A 16,902-nucleotide genomic window follows, 5' to 3' on the forward strand; every position below is an offset into this window, starting at 1 on the left:
TCCTGAGACCAGCAGCTGAATTTCTGCCCTGAAAGGGAGGTGGGCCTCTTGAGGTCCCTTCTAGAGTTACTCTAGACTTGTCCCTGTTTCATGTAGGCATGTGCCCACCCCAGCCTAGGCAAAATCTCTGTCCTCTTCTTTTGGGAGTTCTCCAAGGAAAGAAGAGACTGCAGGTGCAGTCACGTGTGTGGCTCACAACCATGTCAGGTAGTTCTAAAATAAATTCCTCCTGTCATATCACCACTTCCTTTTCAATGGGGGAAATAAGTAGCTCTAAATTTATGTAAGCCTCAGTGGTTAAGACCCTTCCTTAAGAAAAATGGACGTAAGTTGCCCTTCCTTTGAAAGCAGAGCTTGACACCTTCCTGGCTAATGAGTGTCCTCATCAAGATGCCCCTTGGAGTCACATCATGGATTAACGCAGAAAGGTGAGTTCTGAAGCTCTGAGTAGCTTCATACCCTCCAACTGCTTCCCTTAAACCTCTGATTATTCTGGCTTTTAAACAAAAGCACTGTATCATCTGTGCCAAATGTATTCCCTGACTAATTACTGAGTACAGTCACATAGTTATAGTACACTAATAATACAGGCTGGAAACTGAAGCTCATAGAAGTATGTAGTTTCCCCAAGAGTGCAGAGCTAGTAAGTGGAAGAGTCAGGATTCAAACCCAGAGCCCCTTTCTGAAATCCTCAGAGGTGTTCAACAGCATGATCCTCCCTTCCTCTTGACAGCTCGTATCCTCCTCCTGAGGTTTAGGGCTTCACTCTACCTGACCTGTGAAGATTTGAAAGCACATATCTAGGACAAGTATTAGAAAGTCTTCATACTTCAGGAAAGGATTTTAGGAAAAAAGGAAAAAAAAATCTCCCATAGATGTTGTATTAGTCCATTTTCACACTGCTGTAAAGAACTACCTGAGACCGGTTAATTTATAAAGAAAAGAGGTTTAATTGACCCACAGTTCACATCCCTGGGAGGCCTCAGGAAACTTATAATCATGGCAGAAGGCGAAGTTCAGAAGCAAGGCACATCTTATATGGAGGCAGGAGAGAGAGAGAATGGGGAGGCCAGGCATGGTGGCTCATGCCTGTATAATCCCAGCACTTTGGGAGGCCGAGGCAGGCAGATCACGAGGTCAAGAGATTGAGACCATCCTGGCCAACATGGTGAAACCCCATCTCTATTAAAAAACAAAATACAAAAAAATTAGCTGGGCATGGTGGCGTGCACCTGTAGTCCCAGCTACTCGGGAGGCTGAGGCAGGAGAATCACTTGAACTCAGGAGGCAGAGGTTGCAATAAGCCGAGATCATGCCACTGCACTCCAGCCTGGAAACAGAGTGAGACTCCATCTCAAAAAAAAAAAAAAAAAAGAGTGGGGAAATGCTACACTTTTAAACCATCAGAGCTCATGAAAACTCACTATCACAAGAACAGCATAGGGGAAATCTACCTCCATGATCCAATCACCTCCCTCCAGGTCCCTCCCCTGACAAGTGGGGATTACAGTTCAACGTGAGATTTGGGTGGGGACACAGAGCCAAACCATATCAAATGTGTAGTCCTTATGTAGCCCCTGTGTTAAGGGGGTAGATGGGGCTCCCGATTTACTGACCTTAGTGAGGGACACATATCCGCTAGGTGAAGGAGGCCCTGCTCACAGGATGATGAATGGAGTATGACAGAGTAGGTGAGTCATGGCTCCTTGGCTAGACCCCAAGGGTGGGATGATCTGGAACCACCTGAGTTAATGACACTCCTGAAGCCTTGCAGGTATCCCTGCATAGACAAGCTGGATAGCCTACTTCCAACATCAAAAGCATAACAGAATGGGAGACTCCTTAGTGTAGTTCAGGGGATGCCATGTGCCTGGCTTGGGACTCATGGCCCTTGGACTTAGATCTCTATACTGCCAAGTGTCCCATCTTCATTCTTGTGTAGATGACCTCTTCACTACTTAATTTTGGTTTGTTGAACTTATAGCATGTTCCCTTAGCTTTTATTTACTTACCTTTAGCTTTCTTTTAATTCCTTACCACATTGTTTTTCCTATCATGTACTTTAGCTTAATTTCTCTGTTTTTTAAACATAATTTTAAACTTTCTTTCTTTCTTTTTTTTTTTTTTTTGAGACAGTCTTGCTCTGTTGCCCAGGCTGCAGTGTAGTGGTGCAATCTCAGCTCACTACATCCTCCACCAGCTGGGTTCAAGCAATCCTCCTTCGTCAGCCTCCCAAGTAGCTGGGATTACAGACGCGCCACCAAGCCTGGCTAATTTTTGTATTTTTAGTAGAGACGGGGTTTCACCATATTGGCCAGACTGGTCTCGAACTCCTGACCTCAGGTGATGTACCCGCCTTGGCCTCCCAAAGTGCTGGGAGTACAGGCATGAGCCACCACACCGAGCCTAGTAGTTTTTGTTCTGAGAAAGAATAGTTAGGTGCTTTTCTTTTCCCTTCCCCAGTCATGTCTACAGTGATCTTATTAGCTGTGAACTTAGGTACCTCATTTTTTCTCAGATGAATACCTGCTTCTAAAATCTAAATGCAAAGGAAGAGTGACAGTATTACTATAAAATCCATAGATGTTCATTATCTAGGTATATTCAAAGGACAGAATTTTATGTCTTCTTCCAAAATGTACCCCTGACCCTCCACCACACCACACACACACACACACACGAAATAATAAACAGAGCAGCCTTAGGAAGAGGGCAGTTCAATTCCTGGACTGCAAAGGACTGCTTCTCTCACACACACTTGTTTTTCCTGAGGAATGACATGATCTGGAGATCCTAGGTATCCCCCTTCTCCAACCACTTGACACCAGGTGGACACAGAGCTGTTGTACACCAGGAGAAGATCCAGTCAACTGTGGGAAAGACTGAACCATGAACCATCCAGAAATACTCCGTAACAGGGGCCTGTCATCAGATTATGATGTACCTTTTCTAGCCACCTCTGGCCTCTATGTCAACCTTATTCACACCTCAACAAACCATGACTTCTGAGGATTCTCTTTTTTTTTTTTTTTTTTTTTTTTTTTTTTTTGAGACGGAGTCTCATTCTGCTGCCCAGGCTAGAATGCAGTGGTGCAGTCTCAGCTGACTGCAACCCCCGCATCCCGGGTTCAAGCAATTCCCTGCCTCAGCCTCCCAAGTAGCTGGGATTATCGGTGCTCGCTACCACACCCGGATAATTTTTGTATTTTTAGTAGAGATGGAGTTTCACCATCTTGGCCAGGCTAGTCTTGAACTCCTGACCTTGTGATCCACCCACCTCGGCCTCCCAAAGTGCTGGGATTACAGGCGTGACCCATCGCACTTGGCCAGGATTCTCTTAATGTAATACAGACCCTCATTTCTTCCCCGTATCATATGATCCTGGCAGATGGCCCAGCCCCAGTAGATTTTTGGAATGGAGGTATCCATACTTTTCTCAGTCATTATTAAAATCAAGAAATAGAATCACATAGCAACACAAAACTTGGAGCTTGACCCTCATTAAAAGAAACTTACAGGTTCAGAGTCCAGTTGAAGAAATCTTTGTATCTCCAGTATTTTTGTAAAGAGGTCAGGGTGGTATCATGAGTAGGCTTAAGTCACTACAGTCTGTGTGAACTTTTATAAATGCCTTGGGTATCCAGTTTCTCAACATAGCATCTTCATCACCAACTGTACCTCAGCTGACTGCCCCAAGGGCCCACCCATGTGTGCACACGTTGCAGGTGTTTACTGTCCCTCTCACCATGTCCTCCTCCACCTCTCCCCTCTGTTTGTAACTGTCCTGTCTTTGATATTTAAAAGCTAGTTGGCCACTTCTGGCCATGCCTTATCTGGTACCTGTTAGCCAACCATGACAGTGATGCCATACCCAGGACTGTCTGCTTCTTGTTCTCAGGCAGGTAGGTGCTCTCAGCACTGATGTCTCTTGCTTTCCAAGTCAGCTTTTATTTTACATCTAGCCTGCTAGGAACTGGAGAGCATTTTCAGTCTTCATAGCAGCAGCATTGGATCCTGCAGGCTCTGTATCCACCTAAGTTAAGGTAGGGTGGATACACATCCTGGAAGCTCTGTATCTACCTCCACAACAGCTGCAGAGGATGCCTGCAGGATCCCACTGAGCAGACACACTAGTTTCATCTTCTGCACCAGAAAGGAAGAATCTATTTTGCCTGGCCAGGCATGGTGGTTCACACCTGTAATCCTATAGCACTTTGAGAGGCAGAGGCAAGAGGATTGCCTGAGGCCAGGAGTCCAGGACCAGCCTGGGTGACATAGCAAGATCCTATGTCCAAAAAAACAAAATTCAAAAACATAAGCCAGGCAGGGTGGTGTGCACCTGCAGTCCCAGATACTTGGGAGCCTGAGGTGGGAGGTTCACTTGAGCCCATGAGGTTGAGGTTGCAATGAGCCATGATTGCACTACTGCAGTCCAGCCTCAGTGACAGAACAAGACCCTGTCTCTAAAATAAAAAGTAAAATAAATAAATATTTTGCTTGGAAACCGAGTTCACCATGAGTTTCTTAACAAAAATATGAACTTAACCAATGAGCTGACCACATCGCTATTAGATGAAATGAGGGTGGCATTATTTACTCAGCACTCCCAGGAGTCAAGGCAGAATGTAATTGCTTCCAGACATATTCAGGGGATATTCCACCCAATTATCTAATTTTATTCTTCAAAGGCGGCTGTATTTGGAAACTCCCATTGGTCCAGAGAGACAGAACAATGAGAAGAAATCCCCTGTCCAGTTACCTGCAGGAGTATTCCAACACTTCATGGGCTAGAGGATTCCATTGAGATGGGGTTTACGTCTTGATTTTGAACACCTGTCAGCACTGTTCTCTGCATGGCAATTCTGACCCTTTTATGGCAACAACACCCCTGGGACAACCCAGATTTGTAGATTGAGATCCAAAGGTAGAATTTCCAGACAGTCCAACCAAGGTATCAAGTGATGTTTCCAGAGTGGAAGGCTCTCACCATGTCCCAGGATTTCTGGGGTTTGTAAGCAGTACTGGCCATTTGTGACCCTGTTTTTTACCTAATCATTCTGTCTTTTTAGGACATGGTTTTACCCGATCCCTGGCAAAGGATCCAGAATTCCAATAGCTGAAAACCCTGTTATAGCTTTTCTCCTATTCTGCCTTACCCAAGACACACTTGAACCCCTCAGTAAGGCTATAGAGAGGGCCATGAGCAGGGGCAGCCTCTCCCTTGTTTCTACAGCTCCATGATGAGGGGTTGACTGAGGCCAGCAATCCTTGTAGGTGTGACAGTTGCAATATAATTAACAGTTTCAAGATCTAGAGGTACCTTTTGAAAGAACCCCTTCAGGGATATCTATCCACAGTAGCCTGGAGCAGCCAAGGTGAACCTGAGATTTTGACCCACACAATAAGGGGGGGCCATTCTTTTTCAAATATTTTGGCTTCAGAATACACTTCATTACACATGCAAATATTGAGAGATTAACAAATTCCAGCTCTTATGCCTGACTGAGAAGAGCCACTGGAAGTTGCAGTTAGGTACCCATGTGCAGCAGAGGCCAGCTGAATCCCAGAGCTTCCCAAAGTGGACACCAGCGGGGACTATTCCTGATGTCCCACCCAAGAGAGGAAGATGAGCTGAGGCGCTGTTGCTCTGCCCAAATGCATCCCATGTGCATTCACGTGTCACCCATTCAAAATAACATGGCATTCTTGGAACCTTGTATCTGACATGTAAGACCAGCCTACACATTGGGGTGGGTGCAGGGGCTCACACTTGTAATCCTAGCACTTTGGAAGGCTGAGGTGGGCAGATTGCTTGAGCACAGGAGTTCCAGACCAGCCTGAGCAACATGGCGAAATCCTGTCTCTTCAAGAAATACAAAAAATAATAATAATTGGCTGGGTGTGGTGGTACATGCCTGTAGTCCCAGCTACTCAGGAGGCTGAGGTGGGAGGATTGCCTGTGCCCAGGAGGTCGAGGCTGCAGTGAGTTGTAATCAGGCCACTGCACTCCAGCCTGGGCAACAGAGTGAGACCCAGTCTCAAAAAAAAAAAAAAAAAAAAAAGTCTACACCGTCATTGGTCATTGTCTCCTTGGGTCGTCTGGCCTGTATTGTATTTAGGATCATTTGTATTAGGAGATAGAAATCACAGAGTAATTTGAATAACTTATACCTTTAATTAGAGAAGTGAGGGATCAGCAAATAAAGATAACTATAAAGAAATAGGCAGGTCAAGAAAGGGGCTGGAGTAAACTGGTGACATTTTGGGCTAGCCATTGTGGGAGTGAGAGAGAGGAAACTGCATGAGGACAAACAGAGTAACTGCCAAGCAGCACTGAGGACCTGGATGAAGTGAGAAAACCAGCTCTGATGAGTTGTAGTAACTCAGATCAGATCAGCTTTTCATTTGTCTCACAAGGCTCAGCGATCAGCATGAGAGAGCGAGAAAGCCAGATAGCTGGGGGGTCCTGGCAAGATGACGAGTAGAGGCAGTGCTCAAGCAGTGAGCATCAAAGGATGGGGCTAACCTGCAGGAGTGTGGTTGGAATTATGGGACCTGGATGAAGTAAAGAAGAAATAAGACAGGGGCCAGTTTCTGGACTCAGCAACTGGGAAAGGTGTACAGGTCCAAAGCCTGATAGGGTCTGAAAGCAAGCTTATGACACAAGGGTGTTGAGGGAGTGAGATGATGGTCATCAGATGCGGATTCTACAAGACTGGATTTTGGATGGGATCAACTCTATCTAACTCTATGAGGGGAGGTGGCAGTTAGAAGCCAGAAGGTGAGAATATCAAATGGGCCGTTGTTAGCTGGGCGTGATGGTGCGTACCTGTAATCCCAGCTACTTAGGAGACTGAGGCAGGAGAATTGCTTGAACCCAGGGGGTGGAGGTTGCAGTGAGCCGAGATCACGCCACTGCACTCTAACCTGGGCAACAGAGCTAGACTTTGTCTCAAACAACAAAACAAAACAAAACAAAATCAAATGGGCCATTGTCATGGATGTCCAGCATGGAGACCCACTATGTGCCAAGTGCCCACAAACTATTGGATTTGAGGAGCAACCTGGAGGTCAGTGGGTGACCAAAATGAGGAAGGGAATGGCTGGACCACACCACTGTTGGCTAGAAATGGCCGAGGAGTAATTGTGAACTTTATAGTGAACTTGAGTCCAAGCTGCTATTTAACTGTCCAAAAAATGAACAAGCATCATGAGCTGAAATAGAATGTAAAGAAAAATAAGAGGCAGAAATCAGACCTTTATTTCTTCTAGTTTAGGCTCCAAAGCTTGAGAGAAGTAATACAGAGGGCTTGAGTTTTAGAAAACCTTAGAAATGATTAAATAGATCAGGCGCGGTGGCTCCGGCCTGTAATCCCAGCACTTTGGGAGGCTGAGGTGGGCGGATCAAGAGGTCAGGAGTTCAAGACCAGCCTGGCCAACATGGTGAAACTCCATCTTTACTAAAAATACAAAAATTAGCCGGGCATGGTGGCACATGCCTGTAATCCCAGCTACTCAGGAGGCTGACGCAGGAGAATCGCTTGAACCCAGGAGGCAGAGCCTGCACAACTGCATTCCAGCCTGGTGATACAGCAAGACTCCATCTCCAAAAAAAAAATAATAATAATAATGCTTAAATAGATATGATCATATTCAGAGCTAAATTTAACCAGAATCTAACATTATCTTCCAGATGAAGAGTTTGAGAAAGCCGACTAACTAGCCCAGTTGAGTCCCTAGGCTAGTGGGTAGCAGAGTGGGGACGTGTCTGTGTCCCGAGCCTCGGCATGTCCCTGTGCTGAAGCCCAGGGCCTGGTTCTGCACTGTCAGGTTACCCAGATCCAGTTACAGAAAAGAAGCCAAAACAACTTGCGGAAAATAAGTCTACAGAAAAGATAAATAATAGTATTCTAATGAATGAAGAGACTTGTGACATCTCTTCCCTGGGGACAGAACAGGGAGGATACAGGTTTATATCCCAGCAATAGGGATTCTACATTACAAGGAAAGTTTCTAACTGGGAGATATGAGATGAGCTACACAAGAAGAAGCCAAAACATTTGCACTCGTGCTGCATTTTTATTTTTATTTTTTTGAGATGGGAGTTTCACTCTTGTCGCCCAGGCTGGAGTGCAATGGCGCAACCTCAGCTCACCGCAACCTCTGCCTCCCGTGTTCAAGCGATTCTCCTCTCTCAGCCTCCTGAATAGCTGGGATTACAGGTGTGCACTACCATGCCCAGCTAATTTTTGTATTTTTAGTAGTGGGGTTTCACCATTTGGCCAGAGCTGGTCTCGAACTCCTGACCTCAGGTGATCCATCCACCTCGGCCTCCCAAAGTGCTGGGATTACAGGCATGAGCCACCCGCCCTGGTGCTGGATTTTTGCTTAGTCCTATCATTTTCTGAGTCCCGAGAGTTTTCATATTTGGATGAGTGACCAGTCTCAAAGTCATTTAAGTCCTGCCTAACCTCCAAGACTGTCTGGCATCTTCCTTCTCTTCTTCCTTCCCAGGTGGCTTCACCCTCACAGTCCCTTATGGTGTCAACTTGGTGCCATCTTATCAGGTTCTCCCTAGGCTCCCAAACCCTCGCTCCTGCCTGCTTATTCTATATCACCATGTTATTTATTTTTTAAGTAACTATGATTATGTTATAGGCTTAATTGTGATCCCCACCAAATTTATATGTTGAAGTCCTAACTCCAATACCTCAGAATGTGACTGTATTTAGGAATAGGGTCTCTAAAGAGGTGAGTTAAGGTGATGCCATTAGGGTGGGCCCTAGTCCAATTCTACTGGTGACTTTATAAAAAGAGGAAATTTGGACACACACACAGACACCAAGAATGCATGTTCACAGAGAAAAGGCCATGTGAGGACACAGTGAAAAGGTGACCATTTATAAGCCAAGGAGAGAGGCCTCAGGAGAAACCAAACCTGCCAATTCTGTGATCTGATTTTGGATTTCTTTTGGTTTTTCATGCCTGAGTTTTGTATTTTTTGTAGAGACGGGGTTTTGCCATGTTGGCCAGGCCAGTCTGGAACTCCTGACCTCAGGTGATCCATCTGCCTCGGCCTTCCAAGGTGCTGAGATTACGGGTGTGAGCCACTGCGCCCAGCCCTTAACTTGGATTTCTAGACTCCATAACCAAGAGAAATAAATTTCTGTTGTTTAAGCACCACCCCCCCACCCAAAAAAAGAGAAGAATATAGGCCATGAGCGGTGGCATGTGCCTGCAGTCCAAGCTACTCAGGCAGTTGAGGTGGTAGGATCACCTGAGCCCAGGAGAGATTGGTAGAATGATTTAATGAAAAGGTGGATGACAGAGCCTTGGGAAATGTAAAAAAAATAAGTAAAATAAAATACAACATGATCCATCCATATACTGTCTATAAGAGACTCACTTTAGATACAAAGAAACAAAGAGATTGAAACAAAAGAATGAAAAAATAAATTCCATGCAAAAAGTAACCAAATGAGGCTGGGCTTGGTGGCTCATGCCTGGGATGCTGAGACAGGTGGATCATCTGAGGTCAGGAGTTTGAGACCAGCCTGACAACATGGAGGAACCCCGTCTGTAGTAAAAATACAAAATTGGCCGGGCGCAGTGGCTCACGCCTGTAATCCCAGCACTTTGGGAGGCCGAGGCGGGCGGATCACAAGGTCAGGAGATCGAGACCATCCTGGCTAACACGGTGAAACCCCGTCTCTACTAAAAATACAAAAATTAGCCAGGCGTGGTGGCGGGCACCTGTAATCCTAACACTTTGGGACGCCAAGGGGGGCGGATCAGTTGAGGTCAGAATTCGAAACCAGCCTGGCCATCACGGTGAAACCCTGTCTCGATTAAAAATACAAGAAAATTAGCTGGGCGTGGTGGTGGGCGCCTGCAATTCCAGCTACTTGGGAGGCTGAGGTGGGAGAATCCCTTCAACCTAGGAGGCAATGATCCGAGATCGCACCACTGCACTCTAGTATGGGCCACAAAGCGAGACTCCCCCACCAAAAAAAGACAAAAATTAGGCAACCTGCCCCAAAACACAGCAGCGATAATTAGCAAAGCTGGGATTCCAACCCAGGCCTATCTCACAGCCACAGCATAGTATTTTCTTTTTTTTCTTGCTGTGACTGCACCTTACGGCATAGATGGCATCCAGGACGCAGAGCAGTCAGTATTTAGGTACTGTTTTTAACATTCCTTACATGGGAATCACGTCAACAGGATTCAATTTGTGACTCAACCATTAATACTTTGTGACACTGGCTAATTTATTGCACTTCTGGGTCTCGGTTATGCTTTTTTGGGGGGAGGGGAGGGCAGGGTCTCGCTCTGCTCTGTCACCGGAGCTGGAGTTTAGTGGAGGGATCTCTGCAGCCCCAACTTCCTGGGCTATCAAGCGATCCTCCCACCGCAGCCTCCCCAGTAGCTGGGACCACAGGTGCGCGCCATCATGCCCGGGTGATTTGTAAAATTTGTTTGTTTGTTTGTTTGTTTGTTTGTTTTAAACAGAGTCTCGCTCTGTCGCCCAGGCTGGAGTGCAGTGGTGCGATCTGGACTCACTGCAAGCTCCGCGTCCCAGGTTCACGCCATTCTCCTGCTTCAGCCTCCCGAGTAGCTGGGACTACCGGCGCCCGCCACCACGCCCAGCTAAATTTTTGTATTTTTTAGAAAAGACGGGGTCACTGTGTTAGCAAGGATGGTCTCGATTTCCTGACCTCGTGATCCGCCCGCCTCGGCCTTCCAGAGTGCTGGGATTACAGGCGTGAGCCACCGCGCCCAGCAAGTAAAATTTCTTTTGTAGAGACAGTGATCTTGCTCTGTGGCCCAGGCTGGTCTCGAACTCCTGGCCTCAAGGAATCCTCCTGCGTGGGCCTTCTAAAGATTCAGCTGCTTTTGGATCAACCGATCGCCTTAAGACCCTTTAACTCGAACAACTGTCACATCCTCGGATCCGCGAAGGGCTGAAACTCAAAGAGTTTTTGAAGCGTCCCTCAGCGCAGTGGCTCCGTTCCACCTCCCATTCGCGCTACTACCGCGGTCGCAGCGCCAGGATCGCCAGGGGGCCAGCGTCGCCCTCCCGCTGCTGCGCGCCGGAAGCCGGAAGCAGGGACTGAGCCACAAACTAGGAAAGGCAGGCTTCTCCGGGGCTCCCCAGTGCCCTAGCTTTAGCCTGGAGGCCGCCCTCTTCTATTTGCTCTTACACGTCACGGGGACACCCCAGTCCCCTCGACCCTTTGGATCCGGCTCGCATTTCCTCCGGTGAAGAGCCAAAGGCCCCGGAAGGGACGTTTGCGCGGCTTGCGTATCGTGCGTGCGCAGGCCGTGCCGAGGGCGGGGCTAGCAGGAGGGTTTGTGTGGGGCGGGAGCGGACAACGGAGACTAGACCTACTGCAGCCACGCGGGCGAGCGGCTGTGTGGATGTCGGCGAAGCCGCGGGCGAGGTACGGAACGGACGGACTGGTGTAAGAGCGTCGCGGCTGTCAGCTACGGGAGCGGGGCGGCCGGGCGTCTCGGGCCGTGGGCGGCGGGGCGGTCGGTCCGTGCCCTCCGCGCGGCTGGGGCAGTTGCGCGTCGGTGCCTCCCGCTGTCCTTCTTCCCACATTCCAGCCCCGTCAGCTCCGCCTTCCCAGTTCCAGGCCGCCCTCGGCTCCCTTAATCCTCACAGTGCGCGGCTTCTCCGTCTAACGTGCTCGTTGCCGGCATCTCCAGCGCCCGGCCAAGCCCTTGAAGGCCTGACGCGGAGCATTTCCCGGCCGCCTCCCTCTTCGGCGGCTCGCCTCGTCCCGGCTCTCAGTTCCCCGTCCAGGACGCTGGCTCCGAAGCAACATTTGTGGTCGCGCGGGGCCCCTCCCAGGACCTCTCCGGAACGCGCCGAGCTGGGACGCTCGGACCCAGACCACAGCTCTTGGCCGCGACAGGGGCGCCGGGACTTGATCCCGCGTCGCCCTGGGGGGGCAGAAGCGTCCCGGAGTTGGGAGGGGATTTGAAGCCTGTGGTCCTGACTTCCACCCCGTGGCTGAGGGCGAGGCTGCGGGGCTGGGGTTAGGAGCAGAAGTCCCTACTTCCGAACCGTCTGGGAGGAGAGCCGAGGGATGTCCATCACGGCAGTTTAGGGAGAGAGAGGGAGGGACTCTGCCGCTTTGGAGGCTAGGTCATAGGCAGCTGGCGGTGTCTCAGCGCGGGTGACCAGTCCTTGCGGTTGGGAAATGTGTCGTGGGCGCCCGTGGGCTCGTTTTGCCTTTGAGATTAAATAGGGAATTTTCCCAGGACGAGTTTACCGGAGCACCTTGGGAGTTGGTTTTTGGCTTGGAGAGCTACTTTTCCCCCCTAAACCTAGAACTGCTTTGTTTTTCTTTATTATATTTTTTGAGATGGGACCTCACAATGTTACCCATGCAGGTGTGAAACTCCTGGCCTTAAGCGATCCTCCCGCCTCGGCCTCCCAGAGTGCTGGGATTATAGGCGTCAGCTATCGCGCAGCTTTAACTGCTGTTAAAGAGTCCGTTCCTTAAAATTGTTGTACCAAGAAACTTGCCAGGGATGCAAGAAAATGTGATTATATTGTTAATATTTAATGATAAATAACATTTTGCTTTTAAGAGTTACTGATTCATATCTGCAGGATTAAGAAATGTTCAGGATTTGAATTTTTAATGACCTTCCAAGCAGTCATGTTTCTGCTCTCTAGAAGTTAGCCAGTTGAGGAGAAGGGACAGTCAAGATACTTTCAAAACAGTGTGGTAAGGAGTGTGAGCTAAGATGGAGCACCGAGGAAGGAGCCGGGCATTTAGGCCGTGCTGTCGGGCGTGGAGCCTGGAAGGGATCAGGGAATACTTTCTGCATGTGTCTTGAAGAATGAGTAACATTCAGACTAACAGGGTGGAGTGAGGGAGAGGGGGGAACCAAAGGAGGGGAGGCCAGTAACTACAAGGAGGTGCTTATTTATTTATTTATTTATTTATTGAGAGAGCGGGTCTCACTTTGTCACCCAGGCTGGAGTACAGCGACACGATCACGAGTCACTGAAGTCTCAACTGCCTGGGCTCAAGTGAACCTCCCACCTCAACCTCCCGAGTAGCTGAGACTGCAAATGGGTGCCGCCACACCCAGCTGATTTTTAAAGATTTTGTAAAGATGGGGTCTTGCTGTGTTGCCCAAGCTGGTCTTGAATTCCTGGACTCAAGCAATTCTCCCGCCTCAAGTGTCCCAATGTGCTGAAATTACAGGCATCGGCTCCCGAGCCTGGAGGGTGGTTATTAAAGAGAAAAAGTACGGGACAGAGATGCAGGAGCTTAGGCTTTAATCTGATGGTGACAGAACCAGGGAAGGGTTTTTAGCTGGGTCCTTATGTGGTTAAAATGGGTCTCCCTGGCTAGCTGCGGTGGCTTATGCCTGTAATCCCAGCACTTTGGGAGGCTGAGGCGGTTGGATCACGAGGTCAGGAGTTCAAGACCAGCCTGACCAACATGGTGAAACCCCGTCTCTACTAAAAACACAAAAATTAGATGGGCATGATGGCGCCTACCTGTAATCCTAGCTACTCAGGAGGCTGAGGCAGGAGAATTACTTGAACCCAGGAGGCGGAGGTTGTCTGAACCGAGGTTGCACCAGTGCACTCCAGCCTGGGCAACAGTGCAAGACTTCGTCTCAAACAAAACAAAACAAAACAAAAACAAAAAAAGGTCTCTATCTGTCGTCCAGGTTGGAATGCAATGGCAGGAACACAGCTAACTGCAGCCTCTACCACCGAGGCTTAAGTGATCCTCTTGTCTCAGCCTCCCAAGTAGCTGGGAACACAGGCCTCCCACCTAGTAATTTAGCCTGATTGGCTAAATTTTTTGTTTGTTTGTTTGTTTTTGATACGGAGTCTCACTCTGTCAGCCAGGCTGGAGTGCAGTGGCCTGATCTCGGCTCACTGCAAGCTCCGCCTCCAGGGTTCATGCCATTCTCCTGCCTCAGTCTCCCGAGTAGCTGGGACTGCAGGCACCCGCCACCATGCCCGGCTAATTTTTTGTATTTTTAGTAGGGACGGGGGTTTCACCATGTTAGCCAGGATGGTCTCGATCTCCTGACCTCGTGGTCTGCCCGCCTCGGCCTTCCAAAGTGCTGGGATTACAGGCGTGAGCCACTGTATCTGGCCTAAATTTTTTTGTAGAGATGGAATCCCTATATGTTTCCCAGGGTGGTCTCCAACCCCTGGCCTCAAGTGATTCTCTAGCCTTGGACTCCCAAAGTGTTGGGATTACAAACATGAGCCACTGCACCCGGCCTTAAAATGGAATTTTATGTAGCTCTTACGTACAGGCTGCTATATGGCTGATAAGGACAAATGTTTTCGGTATAGTGCTGGATTATTTGCTTTTTTTTTTTTTTGAGATGGAGTCTTGCTCTGTCGCTGGGCTAGAGTGCAGTGGTTTGATCTTGGCCACTACAACCTCCACCTCCTGGGTTCAAGTGATTCGCCTGCCTCAGCCTTCTGAGTACCTGGGAATATAGGCACGCGCCACCATGCCCAGCTAATTACTGCTGTCTTGTATTTTAATCTTCTCTGCTCTTTAGATGTTTGAAGTGAGGCCAGGCATGTTGGCTCACGCCTGTAATCCCAGCACTTTGGGAGGCCAAGGTGGGAGAATCACTTGAGGCCAGGAGTTGGAGACCAGCCTGGGCAACATAGCAAGACTGCATCTCTACAAAAAAAAAGATGCTTGAAGTGAATGTATACTCATTTCCTAGTTGTTTCTTTCTGTAAGGATGTCTGACCCAGCTAATTTGTAAACAGGAATTCTGCATTCATTTCTGTCTTTGCATTCTCAACCCCAGTTGGGCACACAAGTGTTTAATGAGTATTTAACTGATTTGATAAGAATAAATTCATTGATTTCTTTGATTTTTGTTGCTGGTTTTCAGTGAACAAAATGTTACCAGCACTTACTCATTGTGATGTTTACATATACAACTAAGATTCTGTTTACCTATGTCAGTCTCTGGCTAGAGACATAGAATTTCAGTCTTGACTGTGTGAGTTTAATTTCTGGCACGTGGGGTTTTATCGGCTGCAGAGCAAACATCTCTAGCAGAGATGACCTATCCCTCAAATGTAGGAAATACCTGTGTAAACCTAACACCTGTGACTCAGAATAGAAATGGTACCAAGTGGCTTCTTAGCCCATCAGTGAAGTTACCGCACTATAGGCCAGGTGCGGTGGCTCACGCCTGTAATGCCAACACTTTGGGAGGCTGAGGTGGGCAGATCACTTAAGGCCAGGAGTTTGAGACCAGCCTGGATCAAGACTGCGAAACCCCGTCTCTACTAAAATACAGAAAACTTAGCCAGGCATGGTGGTGTGTGCCTGTGATCTCAGCTACTCGGGAGTCTGAGGCACAAGAATCTCTTGAACCCAGTAGGCGGAGGTTGCAGTGAGCCGAGATTGTGCCACTGCACTCCAGCCTGGGCAACAAAGTGAGACTCTGTCTCAAAAAAAAAAAAAAAAAAAGTGATCACACTAAAACCAAAAGTTTCAGGCTGGTGCAGTGGCTTATGCCTATAATACCAGTGCTTTGGGAGGCCAAAGTCAGAGGATCGCTTGAGTCCGGGAGTTCCAGGCTGCAGTGAGCTGTGATCAAGCCACTGCACTACAGCCTGAGTGACAGAGTGATACCCCGTCTCCATAAAAAGAAGTTTCATAGTACAGGCCGAACACTTTGAAAATCTTATTAAATATACACTTTTATCATAGAGCACTGTAGAAACGTGTGTTATTTCACATGGCTGAAGTGAGTTTAAATAATCTAGACTGTTATAATACGTAAACATGTGAAACAACAGCTATCCTATTTAATACTATTTAACTTATGTTTATTTGTTTGATGTTGGATAAAGCTCCTAAAATGCTGTAGGAAAACATTATAGTTTTTGGTGCTGTTTTCAAGTTTCCTGTGAAATTCCTGTTTTCAATGAAGTGACCGTCAGTGGGATAGGAAGTCTAATTTTTATTTATAGTAGAACTTTTTTTTTCTTTCTTTCTTTTTTTGAGATGGAGTCTTCCCCTGTTGCCCAGGCTATAGTGCAGTGGCGCGATCTCGGCTCACTGCAAGCTCCGCCTCTCGGGTTCAAGCCATTCTCCTGCCTCAGCCTCCCGAGTAGCTGGGAGTACAGGCACCCACCACCACGCCTGGCAAATTTTTTATATTTTTAGTAGAGACGGGGTTTCACTGTGTTAGCCAGGATGGTCTCGATCTCCTGACCTCGTGATCTGCCAGCCTCAGCCTCCCAAAGTGCTGAGATTACGAGCCACCACGCCCGGCTTTTTTTTTTTTTTTTTTCTTTTTTTGAGACGGAGTCTTGCTCTGTTGCTCAGGCTGGAGTGCAGTTGCTCGATCTTGGCTCACTGCAACCTCTGCCTCCCAAGTTCAAGCAGTCCTCCTGCCTCGGCCCCCCCAGTAGGTGGGATTACAGGCATGCACCACCATGCCTTGCTAAGTTTTTGTATTTTTAGTAGAGATGGGGTTTTGCCTTGTTGGCCAGGTCAGTCTCAAACTCCTGAACTGAGGTGATCCATCCTCCTCGACCTCCCAGAGTGCTGAGATTGCAGGCATGAGCCACCGCGCCCAGCCCTTATCTTGGATTTCCAGACTCCATAACCAAGAGAAGTAAATTTCTGTTGTTTAAGCCAAAAAAAAAAAAAAGAAAAAAGAAGAAGAAGAATATAGGCTATGAGTGGTGGCATGTTCCTGCAGTCCAAGCTACTCAGGCAGTTGAGGTGGGAGGATCTCTTGAGCCCAGGAGAGATTGGTGGAATGTATTAAATGAATAGGTGGATGACAGAGCCTTGGGAAATGTAAAAAAATTAGTTAAATAAAATAAAACATGATCCATCTATATACTGTCTATAAATACAG

At 47.9% G+C, this 16,902-nt stretch overlaps 1 protein-coding gene across 6 annotated transcripts in view; it reads left to right on the forward strand.

Moving 5' to 3' along the window:
- KCTD7 (potassium channel tetramerization domain containing 7) overlaps positions 1 to 16,902 on the forward strand; it is a 46,157-nt gene that overhangs the window by 14,350 nt on the left and 14,905 nt on the right. Inside the window, exons 5-6 of one of the 6 annotated variants that reach the window (XR_008625957.2) lie at positions 10,513 to 11,444; positions 11,611 to 14,890. The exons of 1 other annotated variant lie outside the window; for it this stretch is intronic. Coding sequence is in view for 1 of the 5 variants with exons in the window: in XM_063605766.1 (XP_063461836.1) it covers position 352 (1 nt within the window). In the remaining 4 variants the exon portion in view is untranslated. Of the gene's footprint in view, positions 1 to 351; positions 4,505 to 10,512; positions 11,445 to 11,610; positions 14,891 to 16,902 lie in introns of those variants that run through there. 4 more of the 6 variants (XR_010112594.1, XM_063605766.1, XM_063605765.1 and 1 more) reach the window with 4 other exon arrangements.

The sequence above is a fragment of the Pan paniscus genome, chromosome 6 (genome assembly GCF_029289425.2).
Source record: "Pan paniscus chromosome 6, NHGRI_mPanPan1-v2.0_pri, whole genome shotgun sequence".
Taxonomy (NCBI): Eukaryota; Metazoa; Chordata; class Mammalia; order Primates; family Hominidae; genus Pan; species Pan paniscus.